General features: G+C 45.8%; 1 protein-coding gene across 4 annotated transcripts in view; it reads left to right on the top strand.

Annotated features, from left to right (window-relative positions):
• Positions 1 to 14583: 14583 nt before the first annotated feature.
• Positions 14584 to 16437, top strand: part of LOC114323586 ((S)-coclaurine N-methyltransferase-like) — a 38181-nt gene continuing 36327 nt past the window's right edge. For all 4 annotated transcript variants that reach the window (XM_082892158.1, XM_082892156.1, XM_082892157.1 and 1 more), the window contains exon 1: positions 14584 to 14884. In XM_082892158.1, coding sequence (XP_082748284.1) covers positions 14698 to 14884 — 187 coding nt within the window. In that variant the 5' untranslated portion in view covers positions 14584 to 14697. The remainder of the gene's footprint in view (positions 14885 to 16437) is intronic.

Here is a 16437-nt window from a genome sequence, read left to right as displayed (position 1 = left end):
AGTAAAATTTTTTGAAATGTGTTTTCTGAAAACCAAAACCAAACAAACTGACTATTATTTTTATTTTGAATATAAAAATAATAGCACCTTTTTATTCTTTTTGGATATGAGCTTTTCATTATTTGGCGTTAAATTTGAATTTTTCAATAAAAATTTTCATGATATGCTAATACATGTATAAAATTACGATATATCACGACGCGAAATGCATACCGTCTTAAGTGCAAATATCTTGTAGATCTTACAAGTATAAAATTTTTATGACATATTTTTACATGCTATAAATATATAAATCAACAACTTACATGATATGTATGTCGTTAAAGATAAAGCATTAATGACTTACAAAAAAAATGTCATAGAATACATTAACTACGACACGCATTAAATGCACTCCATAAACTTAAAGTCATGAATAGTCAATTTTGTTGTAGTGACAAAGAGATGTGAGAGAAAGTATTGAGGAATTTCATAAAATGAGATACAAATATAAGACAAAGTTATATGATTCATTGGTGTGAAGTCCACATGTAATAACTATTTTTTGTTCCTAATTTATATCTTATTTTGTGAAATTTTTTTGTACTCCTAGCAAACCTACTTCCATTGCCCTTTTGTCTAGAATCACAAAATAGCTACGTGCACATAAGGAATTTCACGAATCCAAAATATTTACAATTATAATTTTAAATGTTTTATCTCACATTTGTGCATTCATAGCTTTTTGGATCACAAAATTGGCTCCATTATCATAGTATTGACAGCACAAATGAAACGAGACAACTCATTTTATGAAATTCCTCAATACTTTCTCTTACATCTATTTACAACTATTTATACTTAAAAAATACTATGAATCCTAAATAAATTATCAAATAAATTAACAAATCTGTCGTATGGGTGTGGGAGCCACACACATGTGATTTGTATGGGTCTCACACCCATGTAAGAGATTTAATAATTTATTTGATAATTTATTTGAGATCTCCAGCATAACTCTTTACACTTTCCGTGCACATAGTTTTTTGGATCACAAAATTGGCTCTATTATCATAGTACAACAATGATTGAGACCTCTTTTTTTAGAAATCTCTACAACTCTTTTGGATCTCAACCATTGATAGTGTGAGCCCTACACATACATGAGTGAGTCTTACAATGGGATATCCAAAAACGGAGTCCTAAGTATTTTTCTATCATAGTATTGACAGCACAAATCAAATGAAACGAGACAGCTCTGCATTACATCAACAAATCCAAATTTTGAAAAGCTATATGCATTCTGTCTGTATCTTTCCTAGAAAATTTCTTGATTACTATCACTTGAAACCTAACAGCTTTTCTTGAATAGTAAGACACCTCCTCTTCTTGCACGATGACAAACCCATTCACTGGGAAGCCAATTTCAAACACTCTTATTCTAGATTCACATGTTACATAGAAAAATTTATTCTTTTTGAATATGAGCCTTTTCATTATTTGGTGTTAAATTTGAATTTTTTAGTAAAAATTTTCATGATATGCTAATACATGTATAAAATTACGATATATTACGACGCGAAGTGCATACCGTCTTAAGTGTAAATATCTCATGGCAAATTTTTGTAGATCTTACAAGCATAAAATTTTTATGACATATTTTTACATGCTATAAATATATAAATCAACAACTTATATGATATGTATGTCGTTAAAGATAAAACATTAATGACTTACAAAAAAAATTGTCATAGAATACATTAACTACGACACGAATTAAATGCATGCCGTAAACGTAAAGTCGTGAATAGCCAATTTTGTTATAATGACAAAGAGATGTGAGAGAAAGTATTGAGGAATTTCATAAAATGAGATATAAATATAAGACAAAGGTATATGATTCACTGGTGTGAAGTCCACATATAGTAACTGTACGGGGACAAAATATCCTCTGCTTTCCGTACTCCTTGGAGTCCAAGCTTCACGTGACGGCGCCTAACCTGGCAACACAGAGAACGGTGAGCTGCCCGGCGGTGGTGTGCCAGATAGACCCTCCAACGATCAAGTCAGATCACTTGAAGAAGAAAAAGAAGGCCGTTAGAGAGAGAGAGTGTGTGTTTTGGATAGCGCAAGTTGCTTACCTCTAACGTTCATCCCCCCTTCCTTTTTCTAGGCTAGCCATGCCGCCTCAGGATTGTGCACGCACTACCTCTGCTATCCTTCCTTGGACAGTTGGCTGTGCTCGCTTCCCACCACCTTACACGTGTAAAGGCCAGATCCTCTATCCAGTACATGCAAAACTGCCAAACGGTACTGACGCGTGCCTGGAGCAGATATCCTCTCCCTCACGCCATTGGCTCAAGTGACACACCTGACCGGCATACCAAGACCGGCCTATTCCTGCGGAGAAAATCACAACCACAAAGAACATGACCGAGCTTCCGAGCTATTCGGTCGGGCGCACGCCGACCTCTTCCCGGCCTAGACTCTTTCCGGACTGGCATCTGCTCGGTCGCGCCGTACTAACGCGCCCTACCGCCGAACACCTAACAACAATAGCCCGGCCTGGCCTTAGACCATGCCTGGTCGGCAAACCTAGCTCGGCCGTGTAAGACAGGTCGAAGGACCGTGCGATTGAGGGGATAGCTCCGCACCGAAAGGTTTGCCACACCTGCGTTGCCGTAGCTCAGCCATACTGTCCGATGCAAATCTGCCTTCTCAATTACCTCCTAATCCCATCCGAGCTAATCGTGATTGGGGTTACCACCATAACCGAGCTAACGGTCCCTGAGTTGCGCCAGTACCAAGCCGAGCGTGATTGGTTTTAAAGTCGTTACCGAGCTATCCCATTTGGTCGGTCATTGCTTCAGTAGTCTTGTCAAGGGTCGTACAGCCGTACTGACGGAGTCGCCCTCGCGGTGCCACATAGCCTCACGCCATTGGTGACGTGCAACCCTACAGTTGTCTTTTCGTGCGCGAAATTCAAACGACTGCTGCCCATTGGCTTTCCCACCACTTTTATACACACAAACGAGGGGTCAAACACCCCCCACTGTTCATCTCTAACCACGAGCCTCCAAACCCTAGCTCTCAAGACCTCCCAACCTCTGCCATTGCTGCCGCTGTTGCCCCCTTGGCTCCTCTTCATCCGTTTTTGCACCCTCAGGAGCTGCAATCGAGCTCGTGATCGACTGACCCCTTCTTGGACTCCGTCGTCGGTAAGCCCCTTCCCCCTTGTTCTTCGTGTTCTTCACGTTTTCACGCCTGTGTTCTTCATGTTCGTCATGCACTTTGTTTAGGGCAATAGTTGCATACCCTAGGAAGAATTGGAACTGGAATCGGAAAAGCAGATGGGGCTCCCATGCCCCTTGTTTCTTCGAGTAAAACGTACCAACTTTGAATCTAGGATGAACAACTTGAATCTAGGTAGGACCGAGCTAAATAGGTAACTTGGATCCATAAATAAAACTTCAGCCGAGCAAAGATCAGTTTGCAGCTTCCCGTTGAGGCCGCGACAGTGCTGGATATAAGGAGTCAGAACCGAACTAGGGAGGCCATATCGGCCGAATAGACGAGCCGAGATAGGGGTAGACCGGCCACATATAACGGGGGATTTTGACCGGGCTAGGAGAACCAATAGGAGCCGTGCAATTTATGCCGCACTAACCCTTGGGCTTATTTTTTAACAATGCAGAACTAGGATTGACCAGGTCCCTACAGCATTACCACTGGTAGAGCTTAAAGTCCGAGCAAATACACCAGAATTTTCTGCCGAGATATAAATTAAACCACCAAATAAGTAAAACCGAGGTAGATGGGGAAGTACCGGTTCATGGTGAGCTCGCTCGGTGCACTAGCTGAGTTTCGTAGGGAGTACAACATTCCAGACGATGTCCATTTAGAGCTGGCCAAGAAGGGAGATACCCCCTGGGGTGACCTAGATCGGTGCCCCTTCACGGTCGTATCCATCGTGGAAGGAGGGCTTCGCTTCCCGGTCCAACCCTTGATCTGCGAATTTTTGAGGTAGACAAGGCTTTGTTCGACCCAAGTCTCAAACAACACGTACAAGATAATAAACGGTGTGGCTGAGCTGAATAGGAGGCTCGGTCTCAATCTCGGTCTCGCCGAGATATTACATCAATACAGCCTTAGCAAAAATAACGGTGGGTTTTGCTGGTACCTGAAGGTCAAGAAAGGCCGAGCAAAATTCATAAAGGGTAACCCAGATAAGGAGACAAACGACGATGACTTCTTGTGGGTGTCCGGTCGTTATGAGGACACCGAGGCGCCCATACCGAGCTGGTATATTAGGAAAGATTTTGGCAGTGCTGGTGAATAGCTCGGCAAACTGCACTACTTTCTTTTTGCATTGATTTTCTTCAGCCGATCTAACACTTGTCCTCCTTTTTGCAGATTACAAGCTCTTGGCCGACGACTACTCCCGAGCTAATCAAGAGGCCATCAGAGTTCTGCTTCGTCACCCGGCCGAGGAAAGGGAGTCTCCAAAACTCCTCGGCTTCGAACCGACCTACCACTACACAGCACCGCGTAAGAGCAGGGTGACTGACTTTCTTCGTGCGCCCTCTCCAGAACCAGATCCAAATCTCCCAGCGATCAAACTTGTTCCCCTTATTGCCGAACAAGAAATGGCAAAAATCCGGGCAATCATATCAATGATCACCGGAGAACCGAGCGACTCCCAGCCACCGGAGGTACCTAGGGGGACTTCCTTCACTCCAACCGAACAAAGGGAGGGGGTTGTGCTGGCTCTTGCAAGCGAACATCCAACAGGCCAGTCGAAGAAGCGACCGAGAAAAGACCAAACCGGGCAACAACTAGTCGACAAAGATTCAACCGAGCACGCATCCACCGAGTTGGGTGACCAGACCGAACAACTAAGCGGGCCATCCAAAACCCCAACGACCCCCCCGGTCTGGGCGCCCGAGATTAAGTACAAAGGTCGGGCTGTCTCTGAGGCCGATTCAGTGTACGCAGACAAGGATTACTCCCTCGGTTTCAACATGACCAAGGGTCTGATCCTTCCCGCCGTCATGAAGAAGCACGACGAGCTGTTCGACCTGAAGGCGCTTCACTCGGCAGCAAAATCGATCGTTTTGGTAAGTTCCACTATTTTTTCTGCAAGTTGTTGACCGATTTTTGCTCGGTTTTCTGAACGTTTACAATCTTTCATTTGTTTTCAGGCCACGCAAAAGAACTATTTAGCGCACGACCGAATGATGCAGTGCGGCAGAGCTTGCGGGATGCCATAGCTGAGAACAAGGCCCAAAAGGCCGAGATAGCGAAGCTGAAGGCCGCGCAGGAAGCAGTTGTGGCCGAGCGAGATAACCTGAGCCAAAAGGTTGACCGAGCTGAAGCAGACAAACAGCGGGCCGTGAAGTCGACCAAAGCCCGGTATCTCGCCGAGCTGAGGAAGCTGCGCGATGCCCATAAAGAGGAGAAAGATAAGGCGGTTAACGACGCCGAAGACAGGGGTTATGCTCAAGGCGAAAAAACGTATGAACGGCAAGTGCAGGCGACCAAGGACATCTTTTTCCAGTGCGGTTGGAAAGCTACCATGGAGAAAGTTGGCCTTGGTCAAGATGCTGACATGTTCCTACATCCGCCTGCGGCCTTCATACCGCACTATATGCAGGCCTATGCGAGCGTCGCGCAGAAGAGGCTCATAGAGGAGGCCAAAAAGGAAGCCGCGGAAGAAGCCGTCGTTGCGCAACAAACCGAGCAAACTTCTCCTGAAGCATCTCAGGATGCCGAAGTAGCCGATCGGGAGGTTATCACAGTGGAGGATGCGGATGATGAGTCAGACGAAGGCTTGCCCGAGCACACTGCAGAGGTTGTCGAGCAGACTGTGGAGGTCGCCGAGCAGACGGTTGACCTGGAATTGGATTAAAATGCCCCCTCCTATTTCCTGCTTTGTTTTCGTTTCTTTTCTTTCTTTGTTTAATGTAACCGGGCTAGGGCCCCGCAATTGTAATGCAATTTCCTCAATCAATGAAATTTGAATGTTTTGCCCGCGGATCTTCACTTTTTGTTCGGCTGCAACGTGCAAAATTTCCTGATTCAAACTTTAATGTACCACAACTGATAGGCCGGCTAGCCGCGCAATATGCCAAGCTAAAATCAGAATTTCTTCAACTTAAATGTTCGCGGCTACTCTCAGCTCGTTTTTTTTTTTTTTTTTTTTTTTTTTTTTTTTTTTTACGAACCCAAAAATTTTCATTCGGCCGAGCAAAAATTACCACTGTCGTTCTGGCTTTGGCAACATTTCAAGTCTCGTATTTGTGCAGGCAAAAATCAGCTCGGCCCTAAAGGAAGTTGGACAAATCACAGTTATTTCACTTCGGCCGGGCCAAACCAGCTCGGCCAGTAAATTGGACAAAACACCAATATTCCGACATGGAGTTGGATAGAACGCCAACATTCCCTTTCTCCGAGCGAAGTCAGCTCGGACTCTTGTAAGTTGGACAAGGCACCAACATAGCGCTTGGCCGAGCAAAGTCAGCTCGGCTATTATTTGTTGGACAACACCAACATTTCGTTTTGGTCGAGCAGAATCGGCTCGGCCTTAACATTGGGCAAAACACCAATATTTCACTTAAGTTGGTCATGACGTAATACACCAACTGTTGGTGCGGTCCGCTTCTATACCGGCGAGAGAAAATCAGTCCGGTCCCATTCAGGTCGGTCCCTCTGCCCCTGGCATCCACAGTGGCCTTGTATCCTTGCGGTGTCATTGTACAGAAAGATGTGATACAAAACAACAAGAGGGCTATTTTTCATTACAAAAAGCAGTGCTATCTTTACATCAAATGCCAAAAGGCTAAAGGTCTAGAAAGCTAAGCAATTACATTTTAAAAGTAAAAGATCTTAAGGTTGGCTGCATTCCATGGTCTGGGGAGAGCTTTGCTATCTAAATTTTCCAGATGGTACGCCCCTTTACCAGCGAGACCAATCACCTTGTATGGTCCTTCCCAATTTGCACCGAGCTTTCCTTCGCCAGGGACCACCGTGTTGCCCAGCACTTTTCTTAAGACCCAGTCCCCGATCTTGAACAGCCTGGGGTGCACAGCCTTGTTGTATTTCTTGGAGAGTTTTTGCTGATAGGCCGCTATGTGGATTAGTGCCCGCTCCCTCCTTTCCTCGGCAAGGTCTAGCTCCAATGCCACTGCTTCATTGTTCAAATCTGGCTGGAAGCTTTCGGATCGGATGGTTGGCATGCCAATTTCCAGCGGGATAACGACTTCTATGCCATAGGCCAAGGCAAACGGAGTCTCTCCGGTCGATCGTCTTGGCATACTGCGGTACGCCCAAAGTACATTAGGGAGTTCTTCAGCCCACTTCCCCTTGGCCTTCTCAAGCCGCTTCTTCAGCCCGTCCAGGATGGTTTTGTTTGAGGCCTCTGCTTGACCATTTGACTGAGGATAGGCCGGCGTTGAATTGTAGAATTCGATCTTCAGCTCTTCGCAAAATCCGCGAAAGAGTTTCCCATCGAATTGAGTGCCATTATCTAAGATAAGGGCCTTAGGTATACCGAAACGAGTGATAACATTTTGCCAGACAAACTTCTTCACATCATTTTCCTTTATGGTCGCCAGTGGCTCAACCTCAACCCACTTTATGAAGTAGTCGGTGGCGGCGATGAAGAATTTGCGATTGCCCGAGGCTGTTGGGAGTGGCCCCACTATATCCAATCCCCAGAGTGCGAACGGCCAAGGACTTGTAAAGGGGAGCAATTCTCTCGCTGGCTGGTGGATCTGGTGAGCAAATTACTGGCATTTTTCACATCGGCGAACGTATTTCTGCGCGTCTACCTGCATGCTCGGCCACCAATAACCTTGGGAAATTGCTCTGTAAGCCAATGACCTACCCCTAGTATGGCTGCCGCAGATGCTTTCATGGATCTCATAAAGGAAGGCTTCCACCTTAGCGGGGTGAACGCACTTCAGATACGGCCTGATAAAAGACTTCGTATATAAGGCTCCGGACGGGGAGAGCCAAAACCGCTCTAACTTGGCCCGGATCTTGTTGGCCGCCTTCTTCTCTTCTGGTAGAACTCTATCTTTTCAGGAAGACGATGATGGGGTCCATCCAGGAAGGACCCAAGTCAGCGCAGAGCACCTCGGTCATTTCTGGTTCCTCAATGCTTGGCCGAGGTAAAAATTCTATCATCAAGGGGTTAGGAAAAGCTGTCTGAGCATAAGCAAGTTCGGCCAATTCATCAACCGCGTTGTTTTCCTCGCGGTTGATTTGTTCCATCCTTATTGCGGCGAACTTCTTGATCTCTGCGCGTACCAGCGCCTGATACTTGGCCATTCTTTCGTCCTTTGCCTCATACTCCCTCGAGACCTGATTGACCACCAGCTTGGAATCGCTGAATACCATCAGCGTTGACGCCTTTATTCTCAATGCGCTTCTTAGTCCGGCAAGGAGGGCTTCATACTCCGCTTCGTTGTTGGATGCTGGGAAGCCGAGCGTAATTACCTGCTCGATAATCAGCCCATCCAGTGAAGTCAATACGATACCCAGCCCGGCCCCATGCCTGTTGGATGCCCCATCGACGAAGAGCTTCCACATCTCGCCAATAAACAGCTTCCAGCAATCAGAGGGGTTTTGGGAGCTTCTCAATTCCAAGTCTCTGATCGATTCATTCTGGTCTCTTTTCTTGTCTTGATTGAGCACGTCTTCCAAGAAGTCACCCGGTTCCTCTAGTTCGATCGCTCTTCGGCCTTCTCCCGCTTTTGAGCCAATACTCGTCTCTATTACCGGAACCATGGGCTGCGCTAAATCCGCACCAGCCAAATCAACCGGGCAAACTGGATGCGTTCCAAGGGCGAATTCCGCCACAAAGTCTGCAAGAGCTTGAGCCTTGATTGCGGTGCGCAGGTAGAACTTGATATTGTACTGCCCTAATTCCACGACCCATTTCAAAATTCTTCCGGTGAAGTCTGCCTTTTAAAAAAGCACCTTAAGTGGGAACTCGGTTAACACGACTATTGTATGGGCATGAAAATAGTGCGCCAGCTTTCTTGATGTCATCATCAGGGCCAGCGCTAATTTTTCCAGCGGAAGATACCTCATCTCGGCTGGGAGCAAAGTCTTGCTTACATAGAAAATGGACAAGTGCTGGATGCCTTCAACGCAGACTAGGACGGCGCTCACAGCATGTTGAGAGACTAACAAGTAGAGATACAACTCTTCGCCCGGCCGAAGTGTGACTAAGATAGAGGCTGAGGAAAGGTATATTTTTAAGTCTGCCAGTGCACGGTCACATTCGTCATCCCAAAAGAACTTGGCCTTCAAAGTTTTAAAGAAGGGCCTGCAACGATCTGAAGACCAGCTGATAAATCTGTTCAGTGCGGTTGCCATCCCGACAAGATGTTGCACGTCCTTCGTGGAGTTTGGCCGCTCCAGCTCTTGTATAGCCTTGATCTGTGATGGGTCGGCTTCAATCCCTCGGTTTGTGACCAAAAACCCCAGAAACTTCCCGGTGCCGACTCCGAAGGCGCACTTGGAGGCATTCAAACGAAGTTTGTGGCGCTTAAGTATGACAAACATTTCTGCTAGGTCGGTGAGGTGTTGAGACTTCTCCTTACTCTTTACCACCATATTGTCGATGTAGGCCTCCATTGTTCGGCCCAAAAGAGGAGCGAACATCTTTGTCACCATCCTCTGAAAAGTTGCCCCGGCGTTCTTCAGTCTGAACGGCATGACTTTATAACAATAGAGGCCTCTAGGAGTAGTGAACGACGTGATCTCTCGGTCCGGTTTATACATGGCTATCTGGTGGTAGCCGCAATATGTGTCCAGGAAGCTAAACCTCTGATGGCCAGCGGTCAAGTCCACCAGCTGGTCAATTCGAGGGAGGGGGAAGCTATCCTTTGGGCATGCACGGTTAACTGTCTTGTAGTCAACGCAGACTCGCCATTTGCCATTCTTTTTTGGGACTACCACCGTGTTGGATATCCAATGAGGGTATTGCACTTCTTCTATCGCTCCTGCTTCCAACAGATTTTTGACCTCCTCTGCCACTACCTCGGCATGGTGCAGAGCCGAGCGGCGAGCCCTCTGAATGACCGGCCGCGCATTTGGGAAGACGTTCAACTAATGGCAAATAAAGTTAGGGTCGACGCCAAGCATATCGTAAGGCGTCCACGCAAAAGCCTCCATGTTTGAAACCAAGAAGTTGACATAATCCAACCGCTCGGCGTTAGGCAAAGATGATCCCAAAAAGAAGAACTTAGTCGGGTAATTCTCGTCGATCCGCACTTCCACCAAATCCTCGACCGATTTTTCCTCGGCCTTTCTTCCTACGTCTTCAAGGACCTCCTTTCCCTCGGATCTCTCAATCATTTGGACAAATCCTTTAGCTGTTTGGCTGCTATTTACCGCAACGAAGCATTGTTTCGCCATTACCTGGTCTCCCCAAACTTCCTCTATTTGTCCGTTTGGCGCCGAAAAGCGCAAGACCTGATGGTAAGTCGACGCTACTGCTTACATGGCGTGCAACCAGCCCCTGCCTAAAATTAAGTTGTAGGTGGATGGGACTTTGAGCACCCAGAACTCTACTTGCTTCGTGACTGAACCCACTTTGACCGGCAGTATGATTTTCCTTACCGGCCACTCCGGCTGAGAGTTGAAGCCAACCAAATGGGACATCACAGGGGCCAAGTCCTTGTCCTCCAACTTCATTTGCTTGAACGCGTCATAGTACATAATTTCGACCGAACTTCCCTGGTCGATCAAGATCCTCTTGATGTCAAAGTCTTTGACGCGAAGAGTTACCACTAGGGCATCATTGTGGGGCATCTGGATTCGCTCCAAGTCCCTGCTCAAAAACGTAAGAATGTCCTTCTCCTCGGTCTTCCCTTTCTTTACAGCAAACCGAACGGAGAGCACTTCCCTCATGTGCTCGGCTTTCTTAATCATCCCTTTGAGCTCGCAAACCCTTGCTGGTTCAACGATGCCATGGATGACGTTGATTACGCCTTGGGGTGCTGCCTCTAGGGCGGCTAGGCCGTTTGGCTCAGTTTGCCCCAATGGCGCGGCTTTCATACCCCTATCTATGTATTGGTCAAGATGTCCCGCGACTACTAGCTCTTCCAAATGTTGTTTGAGTGGCAAGCAGTCCTCCGTTTGGTGTCCCCGTTCCTCATGAAAGGTGCAGCGATACCTTGAGTTGAAGCCTCTCTGTGCATTCCCCAACTTGGCCGGCCAGCGGACAAAAGGCTCGCCTTTGATCTCACTCAAGATGCGGTAGATAGGGATTTTAAAGACCGTGGTGATTCTAGTCCGCGCCTTCAATTTTCTCTTAGCATCCTCCGTTGCATCACGGGGAGCGTCAGCTCGGTCATTTCTGCGACCCTTGTTTCTGTCATCGCGGTTTGGGCTACGTCGTTGATCTTTTGGCCGGTCGCTTGGGCGGTTATCCTCCTGCCCGACCGAGTGAACTTTCCCTGCTACCCTTCTGTCCACTGCGACCGGATTAACCTTCTCGGTCGCGGAGGCGACATCATCCTCTACACGAATGTACTCATTGATCCGCTGCATCAAGGACTCCATGGTTGTGGGTTGGTGCATTGTGAGTGAGTCCCGCAGCCTATGCCCGACTGGGAGACCCCGCTTGTATTGAGTGATCGCCAAATTGGTAGGGCAGTCGAGGATTTCGTTGTAAGTTTCCCAGTACTTCGCGTTGTATGCCTTCAATGATCCCCCTGACTCCATCTTGACGCCCAGAAGATGATCGACCTCCTTCGGCGTTCGAATGTTGGTTTTGAATCTGGTGACGAAGGCTTCCGCTAGTTGCTGCCACCCCTCTATACTCCCTTATGGAAGCCTTTTGAACCACTTCAGGCCCAGTTCTCCCAAGCTTGCCGGGAATATGAGGCACATCAAGGCGTCATTGCGCCGGTGGCCAGCCATTACTTGCCGGTAATGACTCACGTGCATGTACGGATCCGTTTTGCCGTCGTACAAGGTGAACTTAGGCTGGTGGAATCCGGCAGGGAGCAGTGTACTCTCGATCTTCGGAGACAACGACGTGGCTCGCCATCTCTTTGTCCACTGGCGCATGGGCCATCACTCTGGGCGCTGGCATCGCCACTTTTTTGCTACAATGAACGGGGGCGCTCAATCTCTGCTACGCCGGCACTCTCTGAGCCTCTCGACAGCGCGCCCTCTCCTCCAATACATCCCTCAGGTCTTTAGAACGGGTGAAGAAAGAGTATCGTGACGTCGGAGAATGGCGTAAGGGACAGTATGTGCTGTCTCGAGTGAGGGATCTACCCTCTCTTCGGTCGGAATCTCCAACCCCATAGTTCCTGGTGATGGAGAGAGAGTGGGTCCTCTCCTAGCGGCGACTGCTAGAACGAGGGGACGGGGTGCGCTCATTGAGATTGCCCTCTCCAGCAACATCCTTCCCCTTAATCTGACGTTTCAACATCTCCATCTCCGCCGCCATTCTGCGAATGAGGGCGTCTTGGTCTTTGAGTTTGTGCTCCAGGTGCTGTGCATGGGACTTCTCCCGCCGCCGACAGCCCTCTGGACTCTTCGAGCGATCAGTACTCCTTCCGCGTTTGTCTCGCGCACCTCACGAAGAGGTTTCTAGGCCCGCCATGGCTGGAACATTCAGAGGGCCTTCTCTCCGTCGGACAGACTCTGGTGTGACGCCATCGACGATGGACAGTGGAGTTTCGTCGTTGTTGGCCATGGAGATGGTTGAAGAAGCTTGAAAAACAAGGTTTGAGTATCAAAGAACTTCCCACAGACGGCGCCAATTGTACGGGGACGAAATATCCTCTGCTTTCTGTACTCCTTGGAGTCCAAGCTTCACGTGACGGCACCTAACCTGGCAACACAGAGAACGGTGAGCTGCCCGGCGGTGGTATGCCAGATAGACCCTCCGACGATCAAGTCAGATCACTTGAAGAAAAAGAAGAAGGCCGTTAGAGAGAGAGAGTGTGTGTTTTGGATAGCGCAAGTTGCTTACCTCTAACGTTCATCCTCACTTCCTTTTTCTAGGCTGGCCATGCCGCCTCAGGATTGTGCGTGCACTACCTCTGCTGTCCTTCCCTGGACAGTTGGCTGTGCTCGCCTTCCACCACCTTACACGTGTAAAGGCCAGATCCTCCATCCAGTATATACAAAATTGCCAAACGGTACTGACGCGTGCCTGGAGCAGATATCCTCTCCCTCACGCCATTGGCTCAAGTGACACACCTGACCAGCATACCAAGACTGGCCTATTCCTTCGGAGAAAATCACAACCACTAAGAACACGACCGAGCTTCCGAGCTATCCGGTCGGGCGCACGCCAACCTCTTCCCGGCCTAGACTCTTTTCGGACTGTCATCTGCTCGGTCGCGCCGTGCTAACGCGCCCTACCGCCGAACGCCTAACAACAACAGCTCGGCCTGGCCTTAGACCATGCCTGGTCGGCAAACCTAGCTCGGCCGTGTAAGACAGGTCGGAGGACCGTGCGATTGAGGGGATAGCTCGGCACCGAAAGGTTTGCCACACCTGCGTTGCCGTAGCTCGGCCGTACTGTCCGGTGCAAATCTGTCCTCTCAGTAACTATTTTTTGTTTCTAATTTATATCTTATTTTGTGAAATTTTTGTGTACTCCTAGCAAATCTGCTTCCATTGCCCTTTTGTCTAGAATCACAAAATAGCTACATGCATTCTGTCTGTATCTTTCCTAGAAAATTTCTTGATTACTATCACTTGAAACCAAACATCTTTTCTTGAATAGTAGGACACCTCTCTTCTTGCACAATGACAAACCCATTCACTGGGAAGCCAATTTCAAACACTCTTATCCTATATGCACATGTTACATATTCATCTGCCACGTAACCCCACTCCACTCCCTAATCCAAAATAAATAAACTTAAGAAAGTGTTCATCAATCCCACTCCACTCCCTTATGTCATCTCTAATGGTTTATTAATTCTGTCATTAAATTTAAATTTGATAAAAAAAAAAAACATTTTTTCTGTTCTAATAGTTTCATTAAACGAGTATCAAATTGAGAATATAAAAAATCTTTTACCAAATTAAGGACGCTTGTAAGCTTTCATCAAATCAATGTTTATAGACGTTAGATTTTCACCACCGGATGACCACTTCTAGGCAAAAATTTATAAAAAAAATACACTAACCAATCGACTAGCCAGACACTACCCAATCGTCAGCCTGAATGTCCCTTAATGACCACCTATATGCAAAATTTTGTAAAAAAACTATATTAACTGGTTGACTAACCGAGCATTCGCTCAATCGCCTGCCCAATTGATCGGTATATTGATGAAAGCTCAAAAATTTTCATTAAAACCCTTAATATCAAATGGAGTTTTTATTCAAATTTAGTAAAAAAAAAAAAAAGATGCACTTCATAAAAAACAAAAATAAAAAAATGGCAACATCAATTTTTTAATTTACCTTTTTTATTGTTCTATCTTAAGAACAATTTTTGTATATCAATAAAATATTTGGTAACACTTTTTTTCACTAATTACAAATATATATGCACATTATTATTATTCAAACACTTCTTAAATCAATCACACCCGTAGAAGTTACACGTGTCACAAAAATTTCTCTCATTTTAGGGAGAGAAAAAGATATGAGAGAGAGAGAGAGGGGAAAGGGAGAGAGAAAACGGGGATCAAATCTTCTTCTACTTAGAGAGTGAGTGGGAGAGAGATGGATGCGCTAGTGAAAGTACCGTATGATGCTACAGCGCGGCTGATGGTAGCTTCGCTGGAGCGCAACCTACTACCGGACGCAGTGATAAGGAGGCTCACTCGCCTTCTATTATCCACTCGTCTCCGTTCCGGTTACCAACCCTCTTCCGACCTTCAACTCTCTCACCTCCTCCATTTTGCCCACTGTAAAAAAACTCTCCTTTTACTCTCTCTCCCCTCTCTTTCTCTAAATGCGATTTCTCTCACAGTAATGCTCTATACAAATTAATCAATGTTATCACTTACCAAGCTTTTAATTTATATTCTAATCTGAGTTTGGAGTACTCTACATAAATTGAGCTTTTACCCAATTTGTTACTTTCTTTTGAATAAAAGGAGATGGCCAAATTAATAAACTTTTGTGAAGTTTGTAACATTTTCTTTCTTCATTTGTTGCAATTTGCAATTATCAATTATGAATTGTGCGAATTAAAGCACTTTTTGATGGTTGATGGTGGGACAAACACTTTTTTGATTAACATGTTATAACTGTATCCATTAATTAGACAAAGTTTATTTGTGTATGTACTTGTTACTTCCATGGAATAAATAGTTCACATGGTTCGTCTCTGAGACTACTTCAAACACCAGTTCACAAGGAAATAGAGTGTCTTATTTGTGGTTCGGAAGCAAGATGGGTGGACATGTAAAAGTGTTCGAAACATTAACTTGTTTTTTGTTATGATTTGAGATGCTTTTCTCCATTCAGTTCACGTATGTGTTGTTAGTGGGTTTGAGAGACAAAAAGAAAAAAGAAAAAAAGAGAGAGCATTTTCAATTTTGCAAAGAGCGATTCACCAAGAGATTTGGAAGGACTTTGTAGAGACAAAATCTTTGAGTCATGCTTGGACCTCTCCACAGGTCAAGTACTAGTGTCCGACACGTGCTGGGCACAGACACGCTCCGAACAAGTGTTGGACACACTAGAAGGAGTGGGACACATTGAGACACGTGGGGGACACGGTGGGACCCCATTTTTTAAATTTTTTTCATCAAAATAGCATACCTAGGTTGATGAATTTGGTGAGAATTAATATTTAATATAGAATAAATATATAATATTAAAAAATATTACATAATAATTATATAAAGTTATATTCTTTGCGTGTGTCCCTTACGTATCGTGTCCTACATTTTTGAAATTTTCCGTGTCCATGCTTCTTTGCCTCTAATCATCGAGGAGTCCTTTTTCCCATTGAGTATTGGGTATAGTGTTGTGAAGAAGACGGGTTTAGAAAGAAGAGGGTGATTTTTAAGATACACCATTGGAGGACGGAGAAAAGTATCATCCCATTGGAGTTAAACAACCTTAGGAGGCCAAAGTTCAAGGAAAATTTGAAAAAGAAGGCAAAAAGGAAGAAATGAATGATGAAGTTGAAGAAAGGTTAGAATTTAATTGAAAATGAAAATGGATTTTGTAAAAATTCTGAAGTTAAAGAAAAGGAAGTTGTGGAAATTGAGTTGAGGAGTGTGAAGAAGAAAATCAAGAGGTTCATGTCAACCAAGTCATAGAACTAACACTTTCAGGCATGTCTACTTTGAAAGGGGAACCCGTATTTGACTTATTTTCTATCTACGAAAGTGAAAAGATGTTCATTCGCTTATTAAACTTTGGTCAAGAAATTGGCAGGTTCAATTGAGTTTACAATGGTGGACTTGAGTCTTATAAGTAGTGATGCGCTGTTTCATTGAAGTATGA

The sequence above is a fragment of the Camellia sinensis genome, chromosome 10 (genome assembly GCF_055761805.1).
Source record: "Camellia sinensis isolate YWXY chromosome 10, ASM5576180v1, whole genome shotgun sequence".
NCBI lineage: Eukaryota > Viridiplantae > Streptophyta > Magnoliopsida > Ericales > Theaceae > Camellia > Camellia sinensis.
Note: the sequence above shows the minus strand (reverse complement) of the source record. Positions and strands in the feature narration are given on the sequence as shown.